This window comes from Felis catus, chromosome A1 (assembly GCF_018350175.1).
Source record: "Felis catus isolate Fca126 chromosome A1, F.catus_Fca126_mat1.0, whole genome shotgun sequence".
Classification (NCBI taxonomy): domain Eukaryota; kingdom Metazoa; phylum Chordata; class Mammalia; order Carnivora; family Felidae; genus Felis; species Felis catus.
In genome coordinates this window covers 91,248,170-91,274,672 of record NC_058368.1, presented here as the reverse complement: position 1 = coordinate 91,274,672, position 26,503 = coordinate 91,248,170, and the positions used below count along the sequence as shown (strand labels likewise).

The 26,503-nt window shown below is 40.2% G+C and overlaps 2 protein-coding genes and 1 long non-coding RNA gene across 3 annotated transcripts in view; 2 read left to right on the top strand and 1 right to left on the bottom strand.

The window, feature by feature from the left end:
• Nucleotides 1-20,109, top strand: part of LOC111556198 (zinc finger protein 354B) — a 22,836-nt gene extending 2,727 nt beyond the window's left edge. The window contains exons 3-5 of the mRNA XM_019830725.3: nucleotides 2,717-2,843; nucleotides 4,021-4,116; nucleotides 18,468-20,109. Coding sequence (XP_019686284.3) covers nucleotides 2,717-2,843; nucleotides 4,021-4,116; nucleotides 18,468-20,050 — 1,806 coding nt within the window. The 3' untranslated portion in view covers nucleotides 20,051-20,109. The remainder of the gene's footprint in view (nucleotides 1-2,716; nucleotides 2,844-4,020; nucleotides 4,117-18,467) is intronic.
• On the bottom strand, nucleotides 2,398-26,372 carry LOC123385363. Its single transcript, XR_006597761.1, has 2 exons — nucleotides 23,757-26,372; nucleotides 2,398-2,860 (listed from the first exon to the last, which is right to left on the bottom strand). It is a non-coding gene; the product is annotated as an uncharacterized LOC123385363 (long non-coding RNA).
• The window catches only part of ZFP2 (ZFP2 zinc finger protein), a 26,281-nt gene continuing 26,143 nt past the window's right edge, over nucleotides 26,366-26,503 (top strand). Inside the window, exon 1 of the mRNA XM_045057497.1 lies at nucleotides 26,366-26,473. The gene's annotated coding sequence lies outside the window, so the exon portion shown is untranslated. The remainder of the gene's footprint in view (nucleotides 26,474-26,503) is intronic.

Here is a 26,503-nt window from a genome sequence, read left to right as displayed (position 1 = left end):
TTCCATTCCATTGGAGCCATGTTGCTCTCTTGGCCACAATCTTCTCCATCTCTGCGTGTGAGTGAATCCTCGTGGCATTCTCCCTAACCTCATCTGCCACCCTTTTGTCACCTGCACGGGCTTGTGTGTAAAAGTCAGTGACAGGGTGTTTAAGAGCAGAGAGAGAATATACCGAGTGCTGGGTTAAAGGCAGACTTGAATTATTGTCCTGCCTCTGCTACTAAGAAAGTATGTGACCTGGGTCTTGACTGCCCTGGACCTTCTGGTTCTCGTCTCTAAAATGAGGATTGAACTGGGAAACGGCATACAGGCCTGTCCAGCTACACAATTTCATTGAGCAAATCATTGCACACGGTTTTCTTCTGGTCTGTCAGTTGGATCGTAAATTCTTATGAGGGCTAAGATTATTTCTATATTAACTATTTCTAACTATATTAACTATTTCTAAGTTACCTTATTATACATGTATTGCATGCTCATGTTTAAAATTTCAGAGAATAGGCGTGCCTGGGTGGCTCAGTCGGTTAAGACTCCAACTTCGGCTCAGGTCATGATCTTGCAGTTTGTGAGTTCAAGCCCCACGTTGGGCTCTGTGTTGACAGCTCAGAGGCTGGAGCCTGCTTTGGATTTTGTGTCCCCCTCTCTCTCTCTGTCCCTCCCCTGCTTGTACGCTCACTTGCACTCTCTTTCTCTCTCTCAAAAATAAATAAACTTTAAAAAAATAATTAAATTTCAGAAATAAAAAATATATACATAAAGAAGAAAGTGAAATCACTCTTAACGCAGCTGTTACCCCTTTGGTATATGTTCATCAGAATCCTTTTCTATTCACTTTTGTGTTTTGTTTATGTGTGTATTTATATGTACATAGGTATGCATTTGTTTTACCATTTTAGCTTTTTTATTGTAATAAAATATACATGACATTATCACCTTAGCTTTTTTTGCATGTATTATTCAGTGGTATTAAGTACATTCACATTATTGTGCGATTATCACCACCATCCATCTCCGTTGTATAGATTATCGCATTTATTTCTTAACCTCATGAGGTAGACATTGAGAGGCAGTATTGCAGAATGGTTAAGAATGGAGCCTTGGACGTCCTCCAAATTGCAGTTTTACCTCTACCCCTGACCAGCTGTGATATTGTGATTCATAGTATGAAATATATATTTGGTCTTCATTCCTGTTCCTGGCACATAGGAGATTATAAGGGTTTGGATGCTAAATGATGAATAATAATAGTTGGTTTTTATTCTTGAAATAACTTCAGAGCAACAAAGGTGAAATTGCTGTGTTTTGTTACTCATAACAAGTCATTTCAACCAAGCCAAAGTTGATATGAATGAGGTGACTTTTGAAAAGCCCCTAAGGATCCAGTCCAATCAGGGGAACCAACCTTGATTAGAGGGTTCGATCTTTCAGGCTCTCTACCCCAACCCAGGGCCATTCATGCCTATGTAATGGCCAGTGATTTGATCCATTGTGCCTATGTAATGAAGCGGCCATAAAAACCCAGAAGGACAGGGTTCGAAGAGCTTCTGGGTTGGTGAACAGTTGTCGGTGGGGAGAGTGGTGCATCCAGGGAGGGCGTGGAAGCTCCACACCCTTCCCACATACCTTTCACCTCTTTCCCGGGTCTGTTCTCAATAATATCCTTTTGGAATAAACCAGTAATCTATTAAGTAAATGTTTTCCTGCATTGTGGCACTTTCCCTGCATTTACCACTTGAGCAAGTTAATTAAACCTGAGGAGGGGGGTGGTGGAAACCTGTGCAATTTATAGCCACTTGGTAAGAAGCACAGGTTACCATCTGGACTTGGGATTGGCATCTGAAGTTGAGGCAGCTTTGTGGGACTGAGCCTTAACCTGTGGAATCGGGCTCTCTCTCCAGGTAGATGGCATGAGAATGGAATTAAATCGTAAGACACCTAGCTGGTGTCACACAATTGCTTGGCGTGTGGAAAACACACATGTCTGGTGTCAGAAGTAAAGCAGTATTGTAGTATTGAGAGTCGATACACAGGGGGAGTGAGTCTTCCTCTATACCAGCTGTTCGGTTTGGACAAATTTCTTTTTTTTTCTTGTGTAAGATGGGGGCAATATAGTACCTATTTTATAGAGTTGTTGTAAAGATAAGTATTTACACTAAAAGTTAATACAAATCTCTTAAGAAGAGCTTGGTCCAAAGAAAGCTTTCAATAAATAATAGCTATTTAGGTTTCCATTATTATTGTCCTCTGGCTTCAAGACAGTGTCTCAAGTTAGTTAACCTAACTTAAGCCTGCAGTGATTTTATCAGTAACATCATGATAAACACCTTGGAGGTGCATTTTTGCACACTGTTCATTGTGATGCAAATATAGTAATTGGTAAGTTAAAAGATCCACACATTTTAAGTCTTTAAATATCTATTATCAAATTGTCATCAGAAATGTTATTCTAATTAACATTCCCACTAATGTCCTTAATTCCTCCCCACATGTCCTTACAGTGTTTAACACAGGGCCTGGTTAACAAGTCATGCTTTCATGAACACTTCAGTATATATTTGTCACTGGCCAATTGTTCATTAAACAAATGACCTGAAACCTTCAGAAACCAGAATAACATCAGAAGCGTTTCATGGGAGCCCATCTACCCCCCACTGCCACCTTCTTCACTCTGTGTGATGGGAGGTCCTGGGTGAGCTGGGATGGCTTGTCATTACAGGTGTCACTGACGTTCGAGGATGTGGCTGTGCTCTTTACGCGGGAGGAGTGGAGAAAGCTGGGTCCTTCTCAGAGAAACTTGTACCAGGACGTGATGCTGGAGAACTATAGTAACCTGGTCTCATTGGGTAAGGAAATTTTCTCTCTGGATAAAAAAATCCAGAAATTAGGATAAGTCAACACCTGCTTCCCAGGATAAAAGCCATGGGTCATCAGGAACTTTTAGCTGAATTTTGCCTTAAGACTGTACAAATTGTTAATAACTATTTAAAACTTTTTTCCCCTTATAGGCATGGATTTCTCCCATGACAGGACAACTGACATACTTTTACGTTAGAAGTTCCCTCTTGGTTAGGCCACATTTTCCCGCTATAGGAGTTTCTGTGATTTGTTTGCTTGGCTCACAGCAGACAGCATCCATCAACCTACCACCGGCCTTTCCCAATTCGCTTTTACATCCCAATGAGCATTGTATGATCCATCTTTGAAAGGGAGTCAGATAGTGTTTTCTCGTTTAAAAAAACTAAAAAGAATCTTTTTTAATGTTTATTTGTTCTTGAGAGAGAGAGAGAGAGAAAGTGAGCAGGGGAGGGGCAGAGAAAAGGGGGACACAGCATCTGAAACTGGCTCCAGGCTCTGAGCTGTCAGCACAGAGCCCTGTGTGGGGCTTGAACCCCAGAACCATGAGATAATGACCTGATGCGAAGTCAGATGCTTAACCTGAGTCACCCAGGCATACCTAAAAACATTTTTTTTAAGTTTATTTATTTATTTCGAGATAGAGATAGAGCAAGTGGGAGAGGGGCAGAGAGAGAGGGACACAAAGAATCCCAAGCAGGCTCCATGCGTCAGTGAAGAGCCTGACGTGGAACTCGAACTCACAATCTGTGAGATCATGACCTGAGCTGAAATCAAGAGTTGGATACTTAACGAACTGAGTTACCCAGGCACCCCTGTGTTTTCTCATTTTAAACAGGGGACTTGGTACCTGTTCACAAATATGTAGTCTGTACATCTAACATAGTCCCTCTTCTGTAGAAAGCCCTTGATACTCCATGAATCAAAGCTGCATATTTATCATATTTCTCTAACATACAATTATTACATAGGTATGTCCTAAAGGTCACTTGCCTTTTCCCTCATACATGCCGTCACATCATGGGGACACAGCGGAAGCACCCCCCAGAATCTCTTTGTACCATCCTCTGAGTTTTTCTACATAGATCTGTGATGCTTCTTTGAGTCAAAACAAAGACTTGGGTTTTTTTGTCTCATTTTATTTTTCTTTTTTTTGTCTATGAGCAGGACTCCTGTTTTCCAAACCAAAAGTGATCTCCCTGTTGCAGCAAGGAGACGATCCCTGGAAGGTAGAGAAAGAAAGTCCTGGAGACCCCTCTCTAGGTGAGTGGCTGGGACGGAGGAGCCCGGGAACTGCTTTGGGCAGCAGTCTGTTTACTAAGTGACGGTGGGGCTTGGAGATGTTGGTTGGGGAAGCTTCTCTGTCCTCAAGAAGTGGCGGGGAGGGGACACTAAGGCCCCAGACAGGAGCCTCCTCTTATTCTGCAGGAATCACTTCCCAAGTGAATCTCTCGGGATCTCCTCTTATTCTTTCCTGTTCTCAGAGGAGGGCGGCACATCAGGTATTCAGTCAGCATTCAGTCAGTATTTGAAGAATGGCAAAGAATTCATTCTGATGGAGGCTCAGGGGATGCATGTGAGGCAAGGAGCTGAGAAAGGAAAGGGGGTCAGAAAGCTAGCAGGGGCCATGTTACAATGTGCTTTAACAAGATTCTTGGAGATGGACTGTCCCATGGAAAGAAAGGATTTTAAGCAGGAGAATGATATGGTCTTGGTGTTTTAGAAAAATTGGCCTAAATCTGAAACAACGTAGAGGTCTTCCAATAAAGGCATGGCTTAAGAAGCTGTGGCAAGTCCCTTGCCCTGGCATGGAGCACCACGTCAGACAAGAGCACGCTGGTATGGCCAGAGCTCCAGGGCAGGTCACAGAGCATGATGGTGATGTGCCCCCATTTGTGTTTAAGGAAAATTACGTGGCTGTTTGTATGTATAATATGTGTGGAAGTGCAGGGAGAAAGGTTAGGGGACACACCTTAGCTGGTAACAGTAGTCCTACTTGGAACGGAATTGAGAATGGGGGCGGGGGTGGGGATCAAGAATGGGCAGGATGAAAGAGGGCTTTATTTGTGTGGAATCTGAATATTTCAGAGAATACATTCATGGAGTCCTTATGTAATTTGAATTTAATAATGGTCACCTTGGAAGCATTGTGGGGAATAGATTTAAAATGAGGGAAAACGTGATGTGGAACCTTCTGGTAACACTTAGTCATGTAGGCAAGATGTTTCTAGTGGGCTCCAGGAGGGAAGACGAGGGGTCCCTTTGTTAAGGGTGTAGCTGAGTTCGCTGTGGGATGGGTCTCGGTTGAGGCACGGGTGGAATGCTTCAGTAGAGACGCTGGTGGACAGTTGATTGAGGTCTGTGGGGACTCGAAAGGGATGTCAGGGAGCTATGGGTACAAAGGTGGCATCTGAAACCTTGAACTGACCAGGTGAGGGCACAGGGTACAGGACAGAATACTAGGAAACCTCACCATTTACGAGGTGGGTTAGGAAAGAAGAATCTGGCCAAGACTGAGAAGTCATCAGAGGAGAGGAACAGGAGAGGCTGCTGTCATGGAAGTTTGCGACAGATAGCTGATGAATGTTGGGGGGGTGGGGGGTGCTCGGCTTCTGGAGCATCTGGGTTCAAACCCTCACCCATGGCTTTCCTGTCGGTAATAAATGGTGAGTGAGCTCCACCCTAGGCACTGGCAACGTTACATTGACAGAAAGACACAGGTCCCGCTGGCTGCAGGTCAGGGTCGAGTGGGGGCACAAGTGTTCAGGAACTGAGTGCACACAGGGTATGGAATGACAGCTGGTCAGGCCCCCCACTGGAAAGATGCAAAGTGCTGTGAGAGCTTGTGGCCAGAGGGGACGGGCCCAGCAGGAGGGGGGATGGGTGCAGCAGGAGGGAGATGGCTCAGCGGGAGGGGTGGGGTGGGGGGTGGGGGGTAGAGCAGGAGGGCAAAGGTGCAGGCAGAGCGTGCCCAGTGGGCAAAGACTTCCCGAGGAGGTGGGATCTGAGGATGCAGAGAAATAGTCCAGGCACAGAAAAGGGCATGTGTGTTTATGCAGAGAAAGGAAGCCAGCAGGTGCTGACGGGAGCCGGGAGAAAGCAGCAGGGACCAGAACCCACTGAGCCAGGGAAGCCCGGACACAGGATTTGGACTGTGTCCAAGAGCCACGCACAGTGCGTGAGGAGTCGGAAGTACCTGGCCACAGACCTGGGTTTACCCCCTGCAGAGATCAGCCTGCAGTGGACAGGGAGCCTGTTGGCATAGAAGTGGGGACTGGTCCCAGCTGTCCTCAGGTCCACACGAGTCAGTGACGGCCCCCCACGCTATGGGCCCCACAGAGGACCCGCAGGATAGGTGGACTCCTTCTCCAAGTCCCCAGGTCAGGGGAGCCTTCTTCCTGCCATAGGTTGAGGTTTTTGATGTGGGAACCACCCTTGTCTGTATTTCCATCTTTTTAACTTTGATTTGGAAGAAGGACACAAATTCTGTGGAAGCTGGTAGAGGCCACCACGAAGTGATCAGAGAATGCAGGCCATCAGGGAACCAGGTGGGGTTGAGGAGGGTCCTCAGTCCCACTGTTGGGTGTGAGCCGGGTCTGGCATGGAAGGTCAGAGGAAGAGCAGGGCTCCCTTTGCCCTGACCTCGGGAGCCTCTGATCCATTAATGAATCTGAGTGAAGTGAGTATTCGTTTAGTTAAGGGGAATAGATAGTGTGACTGGAGTCCAAAGCTGTCCTGAGAGGCTCTGGGGCCACCGGGTGGTGGGGTAGGAGTCCAGTCAGCCTCCTCCTCCATTCTGGGGAGACGTCCCTGAGGGTAGACCGTGGGTGGACGTCGGATGGACATAAGGACATCACAGCTGACCAGTATGTGGGTGTCTCTAGATGGGATGAACCCCCTCTCTTCCCTCAGGTGGAAGTCACATGGGCCACCCTGGGCCACCTTCCCTCAGGTGGAAGTCACATGGGCCACATGCCCTGGGAGTCCGGGCATGTGGCTGTGTCTGTCCTGTACCCCTGGGGGGTTGGGGGGCTCCATCTGTCTGGACTGAGGTGACCTCAGAGCAGCTTCCCCTCCCGAGGGCAGCTCACTCCCCTGCGAGCACGGGTGAGGGAGCCGGTGTTTATGGGAGTGCCTCAGCTTGTTCACTCTAGACCCAAACCAAAACCTTCCCCTTGGACAGCCAGTGATGGAAAAGCCCGTGCTCCCGGGGTAGGACTCCTAGAACCTCTAACTGCCTCCAAATATCCTCTTTTAAAAAAAATTACTTTTATTTCAATACTATTCACAAATAGGAAAAACAAAACAAAAACGAACTGTCATCCCAGGTATGTATGCTTTAAGTTGAGAGATGGAAGGAGATGGCACACAGGGTGTGTGTCTCTTCTGAGTCTATGAGCCTAAACTGTAATCACTGAGGTGGTGCTTTTCTGGAAGAGTTGTAATAAGGTGATACACATCATGAGTTTGCTTTACACCCAAACGTGGAACTATTCTTGAAATCTAAAATTCAAAAAATGCAGGGAGGGGTACCTGGGTGGTTCAGTGGTTGAGTGACTGGCTCCTGATTTCAGCTCAGGTCCTGATCTCATGGTTGTGAGATCGAGCCCTGCGTGGGGCTCCTTGCTGAGTATGGAGCCTGCTTGGGATTCTCTCTCTCCTCTCCTCTCCTCTCCCTCTCCCTCTCCCTCTCCCTCTCCCTCTCCCTCTCCCTCTCCCTCTCCCTCTCCCTCTCCCTCTCTCCTCTCCTTCTCTCTGCCCCTCCCCTGCTCGCTTTTTCTCAAAATAAATAAATATTTTTAAAAATTCAAGAATGATCTAGGTAAACAGTTACCTCCAATGAAAATATGTTCTTCTTTCCCCATCATTTTCTCTTTGTTATCTGAACGCAAGAAGCCTTGTAGGGTGGACTGAACCTGGGCCACGTGGTCAGCCAGGGGGCCACCTGGGAGTTGCCTTCCACCCACCAAGCTGTTCTTGGACTGCCCCTGCACAGGGGGCAGGGGGCAGGGGTCTTCTAATTTGCACGAAAGTGCTGCCCTTAGCAGCCTAGTGACCCAGCAGGTGGTGGTTTAAAGAGTGAATCTCTTAAGAGGTAAAAGCAAAGCCCAGGTGCTCTGGAGCCATGTCTAGTATGTTCAGGTCAGTCTTCTCCTTGTTCCTTTCCCTCCCTAACAAGACCCCTGCATGGCCCTGCACCTCCCTACTGCCACCAGCATCTGTTCTTGTAGCTGCCAGAATGCTCTATTAAAAGGTAAATCAGGGGGCACCTGGGTGGCTCAGTCGGTTGAGCGGCCGACTTGGCTCAGGTCATGATCTCGCAGTCCCTGAGTTTGAGCCCCGCATTGGGCTCTGTGCTGACAGCTCCTAGCCTGGAGTCTGTTTCAGATTCTGTGTCTCCCTCTCTCTGACCCTCCCCCGTTCATGCTGTGTCTCTCTCTGTCTCAAAAATAAATAAACGTTAAAAAAAAAAATTAAAAAAAAAAAAGAGGTAAATCAGGTCATCTCACTCCCCTGCGCAAAACTCCAGGCTTCCTTCTTGATGCTTACCTTTCAAAGAGACAGCTCCCAGCCCCTTAAGAACATCTTTGGGTTATAATGTTCACAGAGGCTTTACAAGATTTATATACATATCCTATCAAAAGCATAGAGAAAGATTTACAAATACAAATTTTCTCAAAGAAATGCTTTAATAAAAAGGTGAGGACACATGGTTCCCTTTTGAGGTGCTGCCACACTATTTTCCAGAGTGGTTGGTACTCCTTGACATTGCCACCAGCTGTGTATGTAGTTAGCTTCCAATTTATCCACAGTGTTGACAAAACTTTCTGTCATCCCCTAATGATTTTTTTATTATGGTACAAATGTAAAATTTACCACGTTAACCATTTTTAAATGTACAGTTTGGTGGCATTAAGTTCATTCACGGTGCTGTGCAACCATCCCCACCATCTAGCTGCAGAAGTTCTTCATAATCCCTTCCTGAATTGTCCCCACTAAACTAATTCCCCATCCACCTCTCTCCTCATCCCCTGCTAATCACTGTTCTATTCTCTGTCTCTCCGTGTTTGACTATTCTAGGAACCTTACAGAATTAGTATCCTGTAACACTTGTCATTTTGTGTCTGGCTTATGTCACTCCACATAAGATCTTCAAGGTTAATCCATGTTATAGCATCTGTCAGAACTTCTTTTCTTCTTAAGGCTGAATAATATTCTGTTAATATGGATATACCACATTTTGTTTATCCATTCATCTGTCACTAGAAATTTGAGTGTTTTCCACCTTTGGCTATTATGAATAACACTACTGTGAACATGGATGTACAGATACCTCTTTCAGTCCTTGCTTTCAGTAATTTTGGGTACATAAGGAGTGGAATTGCTGGATCACACAATAATTCTCCACTTAACTTTCTGAGGCACTGCTGTATTGTTTTCCACCATGGCCCCTTTCATTTTTATTCGCACCAGCAATGTATATGTGTTCCAGTTTCTCCCTATCCTTGACAACATTTATTTTCTGGTTTGTTGTTTTTTAATAATAGCCATACTAATGGGTTTAAAGTGGTATCTGGTGGTTTTGATTTGCATTTCCTTACTGATTAGTGATGTTGAGTGTCTTTTTATGTACTTATTGGTCACTGGTATATCTCCCATAGAGAAATGTCTGTTCAAGTCCTTTGCCCATTTTGTTTTTCTTTTCTTTCTTTTTTGTAATTCCAGTATAGTTCATATCCTTTATTGTATTGGTTTGAGGTGTACAATATAGTGATTCAACAATTCTGTACATTACTCAGTGCTCATCAAAAGTAAGTATAGTCTTTAATCTCCATCACCTATTTCACCCATCCCCCTCACACCTCCCCTCTGGTAACCATGTTTTCTCTACAGTTAAGTCTGTTTTTTGGTTTGCCTCTTTTTTTCTTTGTTCATTTGTTTTGTTTCTTAAATTCCATACATGAGTGAAATTATATGGTATTTGTCTTTCTCTGACTTCTTTCACTTAGTATTATACTTTCTAGCTCCATCTGTGTTGTTGCAAATGGCAAAATATCATGCTTTTTTATAGCTGAATAATATCCATTGTATGTATATATATGCCACTTACTCTTTATCTGTTCATCAGTTGGTGGACACTTGCTTTGCCCATTTTTGAGTTGTTTTTTTTTTTTTGTTTTGTTTTTTACTGTTGAGTTGTAGGAGTTCTTTGTATATTCTGGATATTAATCCTTTATCAGATATCGGATTAGCAAATATTTTCTCCCTGTTCTGTATGTTACCTTTTTATTCTGCTGATAGTGTTCTTTGATGCACAAAAGCTTTAATTTTGATGAAGTCCAATTATTTGTGCCCTATCTCAGAAATCATTGCCAAATCTAATATCATGAAGTTTTTGCCCTGTTTTCTTTTAAGAATTGTATAGTTTAAGCTCTTCAAGTGATAGATCCATTTTTGAGTTACTTTTTTGTGTGGAGTTAAGGGCCTGACTTCATTTTTTTGCATGAGGATATCCAGTTTTCCCAGCACCATTTGTTGAAAAGACTGTCTCTTCCTCATTGAATGGTCTTGGCATCCTTGTCAAAATCATTTATCCTATATGTGAGGGCTTATTTCTGGATTTTGTATTCTATTCTATTGGTCTATATGTCTGTCTATGCCAGTACCACACTATTTAAATTACTAATAAGTTTGTAATAAGTTCTGAAATCACTATACTTTTGTAATAAGTTGTGATACTCCCAACTTTGTTCTTCTTTTTCAAGATGATTTTGGCTTTTCAGGGTCCCTTGAGATTCCATATGAAGTTTAGGATGGGTTTTTCTATTTATGCAGAAAAAAAAATACAGCATTGGAATTTTAATAGGGATAACACTGAATCTGTAGATCACTTCAAGTAGAATTGCTATCTTAATAGTAAGTCTTATAATCCATGAACACCTGGTGTCTTTTCATGTCTTCTTTACTTTCTTTCTGCATTGTTTATAGTTTTCATTCTGTCACCTCCTTCTTTGAGGTAATTCCTCAGCATTTTATTCTTTTTGATGCTATTGTAAATGAAATCATTTTGTCTATTTTCCTTTTGCATTGTTCATTGTTAGTATATAAAAACACAGGTGAGTTTTGTGTTACTACTGCTGCTTTGCTGAATTTGTTTGTTAGTTCTAACAGTTTTTGTGTGGAATCTTCAGGATTTTCTACGTATAAGATCATTCCATCCATGAGTGAGATAATTTTATTTCTTCCTTTCCAATTTGGTATCTTTTAATTATTTTTCTTCACTGATTGCTCTGGCTAGAAATTCTAACACTATGTTGAATAGAAGTGGTAGCAGTGGATATCCTTGCTTCGTTCCTGATCTTAGAGGAAAAGATGAGTTTTTCATATGTGGCCTTTATTACCTTGGGGTAGTTTCCTTCCATTCCCAGTTTGTTGAGTGTATTTTATCACAAAAAGGTATTGAATTTTGTTAAATGCTTTTTCTGCATCACTTGAGATGATTGTATGGTTTTACCCCTTCATTCTGCTAATGTGATACATTACATTGATTGGTTTTCATGTGTTAACCATGCTTGCATTACAAGGATAACTTCCTTTGGTCCTGGTGTATAATCCTTTTATTATTATCCTGAATTATGTTTGCTAGTATTTTATTGAAGATTTAAAAGTCAGTATTCATAAGGAATATTGGTCTTCAGCTTTCTTGTAGTGTTTTTGTTTGACTTTATTATCAGGGCAATGCTGGCTTCATAGAAAAAGTTACAAAGTGGTTCCCTCCTCTTCAGTTTGTTGGAAGAGTTTGAAAAAGATTGGTGTTAGTTCTTTAATATTTGGTAGAATTCACCAGTGGAAACCATCTGGAGCAGGGCTTTCCTTTGTTGGAAGGTTTTTGAATACTGATTACTAGTTATCTGTCTATTCAGATTTTCCTCTGAATAGTATAAATTTTCCTCCTAGCACTGCATTCCATAAGTTTTGATAAGTTGTGATTTCATTTTCATTTGTCTGTATTTTTAATTTCCTGTGTGATTTCTTCTTTAACTCATTTCTTTAAGATCGTGTTGTTTAATTTACACATATTTGTGAATTTTCCAGATTTACTTCTGTTATTGATTTCTAACTTCATCCCATTGTGGTTGAATACCTGTGTGATACCTGTATCTTTAAATCTGTTGAAACTTGTTTTTGGTGTAACATATGGTCTACTCTGGAGGATGTCTCGTGCATTTGTGAAGAATGCGTATTCTGTTTTTGATGGATAGCACATTTTGTATGTATCCATTAGATCTAGTTGGTTTATTGTATTGTTCAAGTCCTTTATTTGCTCTCTTCTTTTCATCTGGTTTTTCTGTTCCTTATTGAATATGGGGTATTGAAATCTCCAACTACTATTGTATAACGATTTCTCCCTTCAGTTTTGTTAATTTTTCCTTCATGTTTTTTGAGGTGTGTTACTAGGTATGTAAATGCTTACATTGTAATATCTTCTTACTGAATTGAAACTTTTATGAATATACTTTATCCTTCTTTGTCTCTTGTAAGTTTTTTTCTAAACTTTATTTTGTCTGATACTATTATAGCTACTCCCGCTCTCTTTTGGTACTTCCATGTATATGAAGTATCTTTCCATCTTCTCACTTTGAACCTATTTATTTCTTTGGATCTAAAGCAAATCTCTTATTCAAACAGAAAACAAACTCTGAGATACAGAGAACAAACTGTTGCTTGAGGTGGGTGGGAAGAGGGGTGAAATAGATAAAGAGGATCAAGAGTACAACTATCTTATAAGCACTGAGTAATGTGTAGAATTGTTGACTCATTATATTGTACACCTGAAACTATATGTTAATTCTACTTCAAGAAAAAGAAAAGGAAAAAGAAAAAGAAAGAAATGAGCCTTTTAGACAGCATATAGTTAGGTTATGGTTTTTTTTTCCCCCCATTCTGCCAATATCTGTATTTTGAAGTAATTACTGATATGGAGAGACTTACTTCTGCCATTTTGCAGTTTGTTTTCTATATGCCTTATATCGTTTTGTCCCTGGTTTCCTGCATTATTGTCTCCTTTTGTGTTTGGTTAATTTTTTGTAGTGAAACATTTTAATTCTCCCATTTTTAAATATATATTGTATTTTTTATTACATTGCGATTATGTTTAACATCCTAAACTTATAACACTCTGATTTGAATTTATACCACCTTAAGTACAATAATGTACAAAATCTCTGCTTCTCTACACCTGTATCCTCATCCCCTTTTCAGTTATTGTTGTCACAGATTGCATCATTATGCATTGTGTGCCTTAAAAACACAGTCTTGTGTTTAAATACATTTAATTTTTTTTTTTAATTTTTTTTTTCAATGTTTTTTATTTATTTTTGGGACAGAGAGAGACAGAGCATGAACAGGGGAGGGGCAGAGAGAGAGGGAGACACAGAATCGGAAACAGGATCCAGGCTCCGAGCCATCAGCCCAGAGCCTGACGCAGGGCTCGAACTCACGGACCGCGAGATCGTGACCTGGCTGAAGTCGGGCGCTTAACCGACTGCGCCACCCAGGCACCCCGAAATACATTTAATTTTTAAATACATTTGTCTTTTAAATCATGTAGAAGATAAAAAGCAGAGTTATAAGCCAACATTACAATAATACTGGTTATTATATTGACCATGCATTTACCTTTACCAGAGATCTTCATTTTGTATCACCTTGCCCTGCATCCTTTCATTTCAACTTGAAAGACTCCCTTTAATAATTCTTGCAAGGCAGGTCTAGTAGTAATAAACCCCCTCCGCATTTGTTTACCTGGGAATATCTTAATTTCTTCATTATCTTTGAAGGGCAGTTTACCAGATGGAGAATTCTCTGTTGAAAGTTTTTTCCCTTTCTTTCAGCACTTCAACTAGATCAGCTCACTACTTTCTGGCCTTTAAAATGTCTGATGGGAAATTTGATAATCTTATAAAAGATCCCTTGTATGTTATGCATCTTGCTTCTCTTTTGCTCCTTTCAATATTCTCTTTTTGGCTTTGGGTTTTTGACAGTTTGGTGATAATGTGTCTCAGTGTTGGTCTCTTTGAGTTTATCCTTTTTGGAGTTCATTAAGCTTCACAGATTTGTAGATTCATATCTCACATCAAATTTGGAAAATTTTCAGCCATTGTCTTCAAATTATCTCTCTGCCCCTTTCCTTCTCTTTCTAGGACTTCTGCAAGGCTATTTTGGTCCACCTGAGGGTGTCCCACAGGTCTCTTAGGCTCTGTTCACTTTCTTCAATATTTGTTGTTGTTATTCTTCCTCAGACTCAGTAATTTTAATGACCTATCCTCAAGCTTGTGGATTCTGCCTGCTCTAATCTGATTTTGAATCTCTCTAGTGAAATTTTCAGTTATTGTACTCTTTGACGCTAGTATTTCTTTTTGGTTTCTTTCTGTGTTTTCTATATTTTTATTGATATTTTCATTTTTTAAATCATCTTCATGACTTTACCCATATCTTTCCTTAGCTCTTGAAAACTATTTAAAGTTTAAAAGTTTTTGTGTAATATGCCCATCATCATCTCTTCCTCATAGATGTTTTTTGTCTATTTATTTTGTTTCTTTGAGTGAGTCATATCTTATTTTTTTAATGCCTTGTGAGTTTTGTTTGTGTTCAAAATCAGACATTTGAATTTTATAATGTTGTAACTCTAGGAATTAGATTCTCCCCCTTCCCAGAGTGATTTCCTTCTCATACATTTCCTCCTTTTCACAAGGATAGGACTAGCTTAGCTATTTGATAAAGCCTCTTCCAGGCCTGAATCTCCTGACTATGATTTACTGTAGTGTCTGAATACTTTTATGTCACAGTAGCATGGAACATTAGAGAACAGCCTAGATTTTTAGCTGATAGAGAATCAGCTTAAATATCACCGAATTTTAGTTTTAGGAAAAATTGGTTTTATTTCCAGCTTTATTACTATTAGGTATTTGAGCTTGTGTAAATCACTTAATCTTTGAGTCTAGTTTTCTTAGGAAATGAAAATATTATGCTAAATGATTTCCAAGTTTGCAGCTAGTCCTAGAGTTCTGTATTTGTACAAAATTGAAATATTCTATCATGCTATTGCTGGAGAATACAACCAACACTTTTGAAGCTACTAATTTTATGTTGAGCTTTAAAGTCCATAATTGTTATCTTGGAAAATAATATTTGACCTACAGTATGTCCACATAAATTCAAGAAAATCACTTTATAACAGGGAAAAATGTGTGTGTGTGTGTGTGTGTGTGTGTGTGTGTGTGTGTGTATCTTCATATATACAACTGATTTTTTGTTGTTTTTGTCAGGTGTCTCTGTGCCATGGACCAGCCTGAGATATAAACTAAAGGCTTTCTCATGTCTTTTCTGAGCCTTTGTCTTTCCCTTGGCATGTATGATGACTTTCTAAATTCCCCGTGTATGCAGTTACGTTTGAATTTCCTTATACTTAAATATGTGGTTCCCCAAAGTAGGAAAAAGGTAACATGCAAGTGGGAGAGGGTAGGGGGAAGACAGACATGGGCCCTGAAATTCCCTGGCAGCTGCTTCAGCTAGTGGGGCAACAATGGCAGCTTGCCTTTCTGTCTGTACCTCCATGATCCCAAGCAATAATCCTCAGACAGAACCCAGATCTACAATAATTGGAGAACAAGGTTCTTGTTGTCATCCTGGCTCCTGCAAGCCATCTCAAGAATGCCAGTACAGCTGCCTGCCATGGGGCTGGAGGCTGGGGCATGGGTAGCTGCTACTGACTGAAGTTAAACTGCAATTTCCTGATCAAGCCTTCCCTTAGAAGCTGCCAGCCTTCAAATAGATTCCACAGTTTCAAAATCCTTCCATCAGTCAGATTCTGCCAGTTCATTTGTTGTCTAGGTAGGGAGGCAGAATCCTAGAGCTTCCTACTCTGTAATCTTCCTTGATGTCCACTTTTCCCTCTTTTTTTTAAAGATTTTATTTTTAAGTAACCTCTACACCCAACCTGGGGCTCAAACCCACAACCCCAAGATCAAGAGTCACATGTGCCACCAACTGAGCCAGCCAAGCACCTGCACTTTTCCCTTTTTTAACTCACATTTTACAAGTTTTAGTATTTTCTTTCTTCTTTCTCAAGTAATGTTGAAGATGAAGACTTGGATAGAAATCTCAAAGTTATGAAGTTATTTCTTATCATTTGGGGAAGCAATTTTGTTAATTTGCTTGCACTGAGCTACCATTGTCTTCAGTTATCCAGAAAGCTTTGGTATTTACTATTTATTTTTTTAAGTTTATTTATTTATTTTGAGAGAGAGAGAAAAAAGTGAGTGGGGGGGGGGCAGAGAGAGAGGGAGAGAGAATCCCATGCAAGCTCCGTGCTGTCAGTGGAGAGCCCAACACAGGGCTCAATCTCATGAACCATGACATCATGACCTGAGTTGAAACCAAGAGTTGGATGTTTAACCAACTGAGCTACCCAGGCACCTCAGTATTTACTATTTAAAGATAAGTTTTATAATTCTATAAGTATTCTAATTTTCTACTTAGGAAGTATGTTTTTTAAGTAAAAGTATTTTTTTAAGATCTTGTCTTTTGTATATTGATATTTTTAAATTCAGGTGCGGAACACTGACTTTTAAAATTGCAGGTCTCAGGGTGCCTGGGTGGCTCGGTCGGGTAAGTATCTGACTCTTGGTTTTGGCCCAGGTCATGAGCTCATTTATGGTTCCTGAGTTTGAGCCCCACATTGGGCTCCATGCTGACAGTAAATAAAGTTGCAGGTCTCTTATTAGATATGATCTTTAAGAGGAAAAAGATTAATCTATTCACTCCTATTGCAATAAATAACAGAAAGTGGAAGAAGAGTTAATTTTTAGTTTTATTATGGAAAGTGTAAACATGGGAAGGTAGGAGTGGTAGAAAGGGTAGGTGCTAAAGCACAGGGCAGCCCCACAACAAAGAATTATCTATCCCCAAATGTCAGCTGAGGTTGAGAAATCCTGATCTCTACACAGGATTTAAAATATTTTTATGTATTTTCTTTAAAATATCTTTATATTTTTATAACAATAAGTTGGTCCACCCAAGAATAGAAGAGGTCATTCCATTCGTTCAGATGTACTTTAATGTCATTCAAGACTGTTTTCAAATTTTCTTCATAGAAGTTTTTTTACATTTCCTGTAAATTCGTTCCTCTAATCCTTTGTTAGGGTCAGTGAAGGTTATTGTCTGTAGCATGTTAATTTTCTATCCTGCTACATCACTGACCAAGTTTTTATTGTTGGTTTTCTGGAGTTAAGTAGATAGAGTATAATATCACCAGCAAATAGGGCTAGTTTATTTCCTCTTCACTCATCCTTGTGTATCTGATTTTTCTTATGTAACTGTATTAATACAATACAACACAATACAATACAATACAATACAATACAATACAATACAATACAATCACAGTGGAAATGTGTTTCTTCATTAAATAAGATACTGGTAGGGGCGCCTGGGTGGCTCAGTCAGTCAAGCGTCTGACTTCGGCTCAGGTCATGATCTCACTATTTGTGAGTTCAAGCCCTGCTTCAGGCTCTGTGCTGAGAGCTCAGAGCCTGGAGTCTGCTTCATATTCTGTGTCTCCCTCTCTCTCTGTCCCTCTCCCACTTGCACTCTGTGTGTCTCTGTCTCAAAAATAAATAAACATTAAATATTTTTTTAAAAAGATACTGGTTTTAGGAGTAAAATATATGTATTTTAGCATGTTGAGAAAGTATCCCTAAATTCTTATTTTCTTCAATGTTTTTACTACTGAGTTTTTTTGAAGGCTTTCTCATTGTCTCTGAATATGCTCATAATTTTCTCCCTTAGGTATATAAATTAAAATATATACCACAGTAAGTGGTATAATAAAGGGAATGGATTGTGAAAGGGTACTGGAGCCTCCAGTGAACCCAGTGCCCACGGCACACAGGGTACACAGGGTACACAGAGGAGTTAATGCTGGAACTGAGTCTGAAGGCTACAGAAAAGTTTGGAGGGATGACATTCAGCAGTAGAAATAATTGCATTAATGAGAACAATGTCATGGAAATAATGTATAAGTCTGTCATAGGCTTTGGATGCCAGACCGCATGTCCTAATCCTCCAATCCTGCCTCTGCATTCATTCTCCTGGTCACTTGTACACTCTCACCTTACTTTTTTTTTTTTTTTTTTTTATAATGTTCATTTATTTTTGAGAGAGAGAGAGAGAGAGAGAGAGACAGAGCATGAGCATGGGAGGGGCAGAGAGAGAGGGAGACACAGAATCCGAAGCAGGCTCCAGGCTCTGAGCTGTCAGCACAGACCCCGACACAGGGCTTGAACCCACGAATCATGAGATCATGACCTGAGCCGAATTTGGATGCTTAAGCGACTGAGCCACCCAGGCGCCCCACCTCTCAGCTTCCTTAAATGAGCTTCTTTGATTTTTTTAGTCACCCTTGTCCTTTGCCATCATCCATTATTATTTATTTTTTTCTCTTGCTAGGAAGCCAGAAAGCAAGCCCTTATTTAGGTATCATTAACATTTATTCTTTGTACACATTAAGTTTCAGCCAGTCATGTGAATCATAAGCATTTTTTTTTTTCCAGGATATAAGAGCAGTCCTAAAACGACAAAGTCAACTCAAACTCAAGATTCATTATTTCAGGAGCTAATAAGGAAAAGACTCAAAAGGGATGAACCCTGGAATTTCATATCAGAAAAATCCTGTGTATATGAAGACAGATTAAAGAAACAAAAGGACAAAAATGAAAGTTTACAAATAATTTCAATCACCCATACAAAACTCCTCACTGTAGAAAGAAGCCATAAAAATACTGACTTTGGCCAAAATTTCAGCCTGAGATCAGTCTTTGTGAAGCAACAGAGGGTCGCTAGAGAAAAAACACCCTCAAAATATGAAATACAAAGAAATAGCTTCAAGCAGAATTCAAATTTACTTAACCAACCAAAAATCAAGATAGCAGAGAAACGCTATAAATGTAATATATGTGAAAAAGCCTTCATTCACAATTCATCCCTTCGTAAACATCAGAAAAACCACACTGGAGAGAAATTATTTAAATGTAAAGAATGTTTGAAAGCCTTTAGCCAAAGTTCAGCTCTCATTCAACATCAAAGAACTCATACTGGAGAGAAACCCTATATCTGTAAAGAATGTGGGAAAGCTTTCAGCCATAGTGCGTCCCTTTGTAAACACCTTAGAATCCATACTGTGGAGAAATCCTATAGATGTAAAGAATGTGGTAAATCCTTCAGCAGGAGATCTGGCCTTTTTATACATCAAAAAATCCATGCTCGAGAAAATCCCCATAAATATAATCCAGGTAGGAAGGCATCTGGCCTTCCTGGATGTCAGAGAATTCACCTCAGAAAGAAGTCCTATTTATGCAATGAATGTGGCAACACCTTCAAGTCTAGTTCATCCCTTCGTTATCATCAGAGGATTCACACAGGAGAGAAACCTTTTAAGTGTAGTGAATGCGGGAGAGCCTTCAGTCAGAGCGCATCTCTTATTCAGCATGAAAGAATTCACACTGGAGAAAAGCCCTATCGATGCAACGAATGTGGAAAAGGTTTTACTTCGATTTCCCGACTGAATAGACACCGTATTATTCATACTGGTGAGAAACTGTACAATTGTAATGAATGTGGTAAAGCCTTAAGTTCCCACTCGACGCTGATCATCCATGAAAGAATTCACACTGGAGAGAAACCGTGTAAATGTAAAGTGTGTGGGAAAGCCTTCAGGCAGAGTTCAGCCCTCATTCAACATCAGAGAATGCACACTGGAGAAAGACCCTATAAATGCAACGAGTGTGGGAAAACATTCAGGTGTAACTCATCCCTTAGTAACCACCAGAGAATTCACACAGGAGAGAAACCATATCGATGTCTGGAATGTGGGATATCTTTTGGCCAAAGTGCAGCTCTTATTCAACATCAGAGGATTCATACAGGAGAAAAACCCTTTGAGTGTAACACATGTGGGAAAACTTTCAGACAGAGCTCATCACTTATTGCCCATCAAAGAATTCATACTGGAGAGAAACCCTATGAATGTAATACATGTGGGAAACTTTTCAGCCAGAGGTCATCCCTTACTAATCATTACAAAATCCACATTGAAGAAGATTCCTTGAAAGTAGATTTGCATGTGTGCAAGCCTTAAACCAAAGCTCATCACAAGATACATATTTGAGATTGATTTAATAAATGTAATGAACATGAGAAAACGTATCTATTTTAATTTTGTTTTCATCAGATATTAAATTCTAAGGATAAAAAGCTTTGAGTATGTAATGAGTATATGGAAAACTTTTGTACCTTTCTGTCACTTTTGAAAATATCCCAAGACAAGTAAATCACAGTTGCAAATACTGATTTTAACCACTTGTAAGATAAAAGATGGGGATTTTTCTATCTCTTTATAGAGCATTATACACTATATGTGATAGGTAAACATGAGAAAAATCTGGGGGTAGGAATTCTGGGTTTCTCAAAGACATCCACTGTATGAGCCAGTAGCAAAAGATAATTGATCTTAAAATATATGCACATGTAGACCAAATAATAGGTAAAAAACAAACTGCAAACTACCTCAGTCTCTGGAATTTGCCTTTTGCAAAACTGTTGTCAAACGTTCTGCATGGTTTTCATTAAAAAAAGAGAAAGGAAAAAAAAAAAAACCCTGTTCTCTTGCTCCTTTATTCTTCTAGTTATTTCCAAACTACATCTAAGAGTCTCCCAAAATTTTTAAAACAATTTCTTTAAAAAAATTTTTTTTTTAACATTTATTTATTTTGGAGAGACATACAGGTCATGAGCGGGAGATGGGCAGAGAGAGAGGAAGACAGAATCTGAAGCAGGCTCCAGGCTCTGAGCTGTCAGCACAGAGCCCAACGTGGGGCTCAAACCCACAAATTGTGAGACTGAGCCAACCAGGTGCCCCTAAAACAATTTCTAATTTTGTTCTCAGAATTACTTCTTAGTCGCCTTGAAGTCATTTATTATTTAACTGTACTTGCTGTGTTCTGAACAGCATGTTAATTTAAGTAGAAAAAATGTAGTTTTTTAACTTCCAGGTTAATAGCTTCAGAGTTAAAGCTATTAATATTTTTTTTTAGTTGGCTGCAAAAGAAATCCTAAGAAGTAATTTAAAGAACATGTCACTGTGACAACATCTTGAAAATGAATCAATCTCATGAAATAAAAGCATGTTTTCCCTACTTGATCTTTTCAAATAAAAAAAAAAAAAAGACTGCAAAGGCAAATAAAGGAAATAATTCTAAGCCTTAGAAATGGTTTGCTTAATCCCAGGTTTGAGCCAAGCACTATCCTGGGCGCTGGTAATTATACAGAAAAGAGAAACAGTCCCTATCTTCAAGAAGTCATGAATTGAGAGGATGGGGTTGAAGGGAATAGTGAATAAATAAGCAAATTATCATAACGTATTGAAGTATTTTTCACAGAGAAATAGAGGTTACAATGATACTGTGTTACAGAACATCTTATAGAGATTTAAACAGGATTCAGAAAGAAGGAACAGAGCCTAACCAAGGGACCTTGACCATATACAGTGACCTATATGACAGTGATGCCTGAGCCCAGTTTTGAAAGAATAGCAATTCTCCAGAGAGTGAAATAAGTACTCCCTTAAAAAAAAAAAATTATTTGAGACAGCACATGCTTGAGAGCAGGGCAGGGACAGAGAGAGAGGGAGAGAGAATCCCAAGCAGGCTCTGCGCTGTCAGTGCAGAGCCTGATCTGGGGTTTGATCTCACAAACAGTGAGATTATGACCTGAGCCGAAATCAAGAGTCAGGTGCTTAACTTCTAAGCTTCAGTCTGTTCAGTTATCTTCGACCTCCTAAACTCATTCTCCACACATTATCGTCAGAGCAATTTCCCTTACATATAATCTTTAATTGGTTCTATAATTTCAGAATCAAATTCAAATTCCTTTAGAATAGCAATTAAGACCTTTGGTCTTAATTGGCCTCTGCCTTCTTCTCAAGCTTCAACCTCTGTCATTCTCATTATTTAATAGATGTTTTACAAATGTGCCATGCTATCACCCACCTGTACATTTGCATATGTGGCTCCCTCTCTTTGAAGTACTGATCTCTCTCACTCAGGGCGCCTTTATGTTTGCTGGTGGGAGATGATAAATCTTTAAATGGAAAGGTCAGGAAACAGCATCACTGGTAGAAGTAACATCTGATCCCTGTACTCAAAAACCTGTCAGGAAGTATCTGTGTGTCTGGATATTATTCAGGTTCAGTAATGAATGAAAAAATCTGAAAACTGACAGAACAAAAGGATTTTAACTAAAGAATTCCTGGCCTGGAAGGGTTCTTCCTTTGCTTCAGGAAATGTGATATCTGTCCTTGTAAGGAGCCTCATTTACCAGGCTACTGACCAGGATTCTGTGGGCAAAGTCAGAGTTCCAGGTACACAGAGTCACAGGCCTGTTATCCATGGAGCTGCCCTGTGGGCCAGGACAGGAACTTAGGGCTAAGAAAGGTCCTAAGCCTGGGGTGAGAAATATAGAAAAAAAGAAAATGGATGTTAGATTGTTGTGATCAAAAGGCTGCTCTTGTCCCTCAGTTTCTTTGTCTTCCTTTGTTGCCTTAAAATTTTTAATATTTCATTAGCATAATACCCATCCATGTTGTCACAAATGGCAGCAGTTATCATCCTCTTTATGAATGAGTATAATCCATTGTGTATATATGCCACATCTTTCTTATCTATTCATCTATCAATGGTGGACACTTAGGTGGTTTCCATATCTTGGCTATTGTAAATAATGCTGCAATAAACATAGGGGTGCAGGGGCACCTGGGTGGGTCAGTCAGTTAAACTCATTCAGCTCAGGTCATGATCTCGTGGTTTGTGGTCCTGAGCCCCACATCTCGCTCTAAGCTGACAGCTCGGAGCCTGCTTGGGATTCTCTCTCTATCCCTACCCCCACTTGTGCTTTCTCTCGCTCTCTCTCAGAATAAACTTAAAAAAAAAAAAAACCATAGGGGTGCATATATCTTTCAAATTAGTGTTTTTGTGTTCTTAGGGTCAATATGCAGTAGTGGAAATATTGGACCATATAGTATTTCTAACTTTTGAGGAAAATCCATATTGTTTTCCACAGTGGCTATGCCAACATTCCCACCAACAGTGTATAAGGGTTCCTTAAGTCAGACTGAGAAATACGAATACCATATGATTTCATTTTTATGTGGAATCTAAAGAAACAAAACCAAAAACAAATGAATAAGCACACAAAAAGCAGAATCATACCTATAAATATAGAGGACAAACTATGGGGGGGCACAGGTAAAATGGGTGAGGGAGAGTGGGAGGTACGGGCTTCCATTTATGGAATGAATAAGTCACAAGAATAAAAGGTACAGCATAGGGGGCACGTGGGTGGCTCAGTCAGTTGAGCATCCAACTTCGGCTCAGGTCATGATCTCAAAGTTCATGGGTTCAAGCCCCACGTCTGGCTCTGTGCTGACAGCTCAGAGCCTGGAGCCTGCTTTAGATTCTGTCTGTTTCTCTCTGTCCCTCCCCTGCTCATGCACTCTCTCTCTCTCTCTCTCTCTCTCAAATAAACATTAAAAATTTTAAAGTACAGCATATGGAATATACTCAATGATAAGGCAATAGCATGGTATTGTGACAGATGGTAGCTACTACACGTGTGGTGAACATAGCATAATGTATAAACTTAATCACTATGTTGTACACCTGAGACTAATGTAACATTTGTCAACTATACACAAGTTAAAAAGAAAGATTCTTAATAATTCAGTTGAGTCACCTAATCAAAAAAAATTAAAAGATATTTTAACATTAGGTAATCCATTAATGTCTTACCTGTGAATTTGTTAAAATATGGGAGATCACGGTATTGAAAATAATAATCTAATGTTTTAAGAACGAAGCTAGTAATATGTCATTTTAAGGTAATAAAGAATCTTGAGCTTCCCCTTCCGTCTGTAATGAAGTCACAAGATCCATACTTCCTTCCAGCATCAAATGAGTAAAAAGCCCGATGAACTACAATGAAGCATAACGACAGGAGTGCAGGGCGCTGTCTGGAGGCAGGAACCATCCTGGCTGTCCCAGCTCAGAACTTCTGGAGCTGGAAGGGATGCAGTGAGGAAGGGATCCAGGCAGAAAGCAGGGTTCCCCCTGAGTTAAGGAAATAGGGATGACAATTTGAGAAGGGAAAGGCAGCCTCAGGTCCAAGTATTAAGGAGGTATGTATGTACTTGCTGCAACAAGGGGGCAGTTTTTAAAAAAGCTCAGAAGAGTCTGATGAGAGTGTGGTAAAGGAAAGAATCTGTTAGCGTGACTGGCCCAGTCTCTAAATAGTACCTTTACCTAAATTTTTAAAGAAGTTTCTGATCTTTTAAAAAAATGTCTAATTGGCATTGTTATGAAATTGTGTGGTTTTTCTGATACCAGTTCTTTGAAATTTTTGAGACTACTTTATAGCCTAGCATGAGGTAATTTTTTAAAATAAAAGTGTTAAAAATGTGTTTTCATTAATTTTGGAATTTCTATATGTCTCTACATTAAATCAAACATTAATTTTTGTTCAGAAATTCTATATACTTGGTGACTTTTTTGGGGGGAGTTGAGGATCAGCTTTTCTATCAGTTACTGATAATAATAAGTTAAAAATATCTCTGTAATGGATTTGTCAATTCTCTTGTCAATTTTTGCTTTATATATTTTGAAGCTACATCGTTAAATACATGAGTTTATTAATATTTTCTTGGTGAATTAACTTTTTATTGCTATGTAATTACTTTTCCTACTTCTAGTAGTGTTTTTTCTTAACGTGTTATTTTGCATTTAACCAAATGTAGCCACATGAATTTTCTTTGTTTAATTATTTGCCAGGTGTATCTTTTTCCATCTTTCTACTTATGTGTGTATCCTTGTTTTAGTAGATATCTATATTTTTAAAAATCTAGTCTTACAATATTTTTAATTCGAAAGTTCATTCCATGTGCATATCTAGTAGTTACTGATAGACCTAGGTTTATTGCTACCATCTCCTTACGTACATTTGGTCTAAATTTTTGTTTCTGGGTTGTTAGTTTTTTTTTTTTTTTTGTGGATGTAGTTCATGTCATGTCATGTCATGTCATGTCATGTTATTTATTTTGTCTTCCCTCTTCCCTGTTCCATACCCTCTGCCTACTTGTTTGGAAATTGCACGCTTTATGTTTTGAGTTTTATCAAGCACCATTTCTATACCAGAGCAACTATGATGAATATGTTCATGTAGTTGCTAATGTAAGAATGCCCTGTAGTGGTGGATAAACTGTTGGTTCAAGGTATTTGTCATACTGTAATGACATATTTTTTACTTAGTTTGGTACTATATGCATTACCTTACTTAGCTTGGATAAATGAATCGTGAAGACTTTCATATTTTTCAACATTTTGCAATAGTTGGGGCTGCTCTCAAAGGAAATAAAGTTAGTTAAATAAAGACACTAGTTAAAAGTAGTAAAGAAATATTTTATTCAGTACTACTGCAATAGGGGAGAGAGGCTTCAGTAAAATTGAACTCCACTCCCAATACAGCAAAGACAGCTGCAGATTTACAGCAACAAGTAGAGTAAGGGGATCATGGATGGAAAATTACCAAAAGGAGACAGCAAAGTTGGGGGATTCTTGCAAACCTGTCTCAATAGGATTCTTGCTAAAGGCAGGACAAGAATGTAAACATCAAAAGTAGAGGATAAGGAACTTGATCATATATCAAGAATGGGGCTTCTACCTAAACTGACTTAGCAGGATTCTTGCTAAAACTAGGGCTCTGCAGGACAGGGATTGGGCCCAAAGATGTGGCCTAGAGGACTCAGAGGGAAATGTCTGAAGTTTGGTCAAGTCTTTGTCACAGCAGTAGAAAGAGACAGAAGAAACTAGCAGTTATCTTTATAAAACGAAATATTACAATCTACACTATCATATTGATCTCTTGAGCTACCAAATGTCATCTATTTCTCCAGTGTTCCAGCTGAAACAACTCTGGCCATATATTTAACTGGAGATTTTTGCTGCATTCTACACTGTGCTAATCTTGAAGCACTTAGCATAGTGCCTGACACTGAGCTAGGGTTGGGGGTACCTTAATCACCATTCACGTAGTGCCCACTAAGAATGCGGCAAGTTACTACCTTCTGACAAACTTTGGAAGAGACTGGTTATTTCACACCAGAAAAGTGAGACTTATTTAAGGTTCTCTTCCCCTTTCTCCCTTACGCCTGAGTTAGGCACCCACAGGCTCTAACGAGGAGGGGCTTCCTTGAGGTAGCGGGGGTAAGGTCGTCACGCAGTTCCCACCCAGCTTCTCAAAACAAAATCTCCCTAACGTGAGACAGCGCTGCTAGAAGCCACCACGGTCTTACAGTCGAAGGCGCCCCACCCTCCCGCGGGCTCGCGCCTGCGCACTCACTCCGGCGCCGCATCCCTGCCGCCTTGTGGGAAATGTAGTCCGGCGCCCCGGGCGTAGGCGCCGGGCAGGACTGCGTGAGCACTAGCTGCTCCTGCCCTGCTCGGAGAGGGAGAGGGTGAGTGCGGGGCTGCGGCGGGACCGGCCG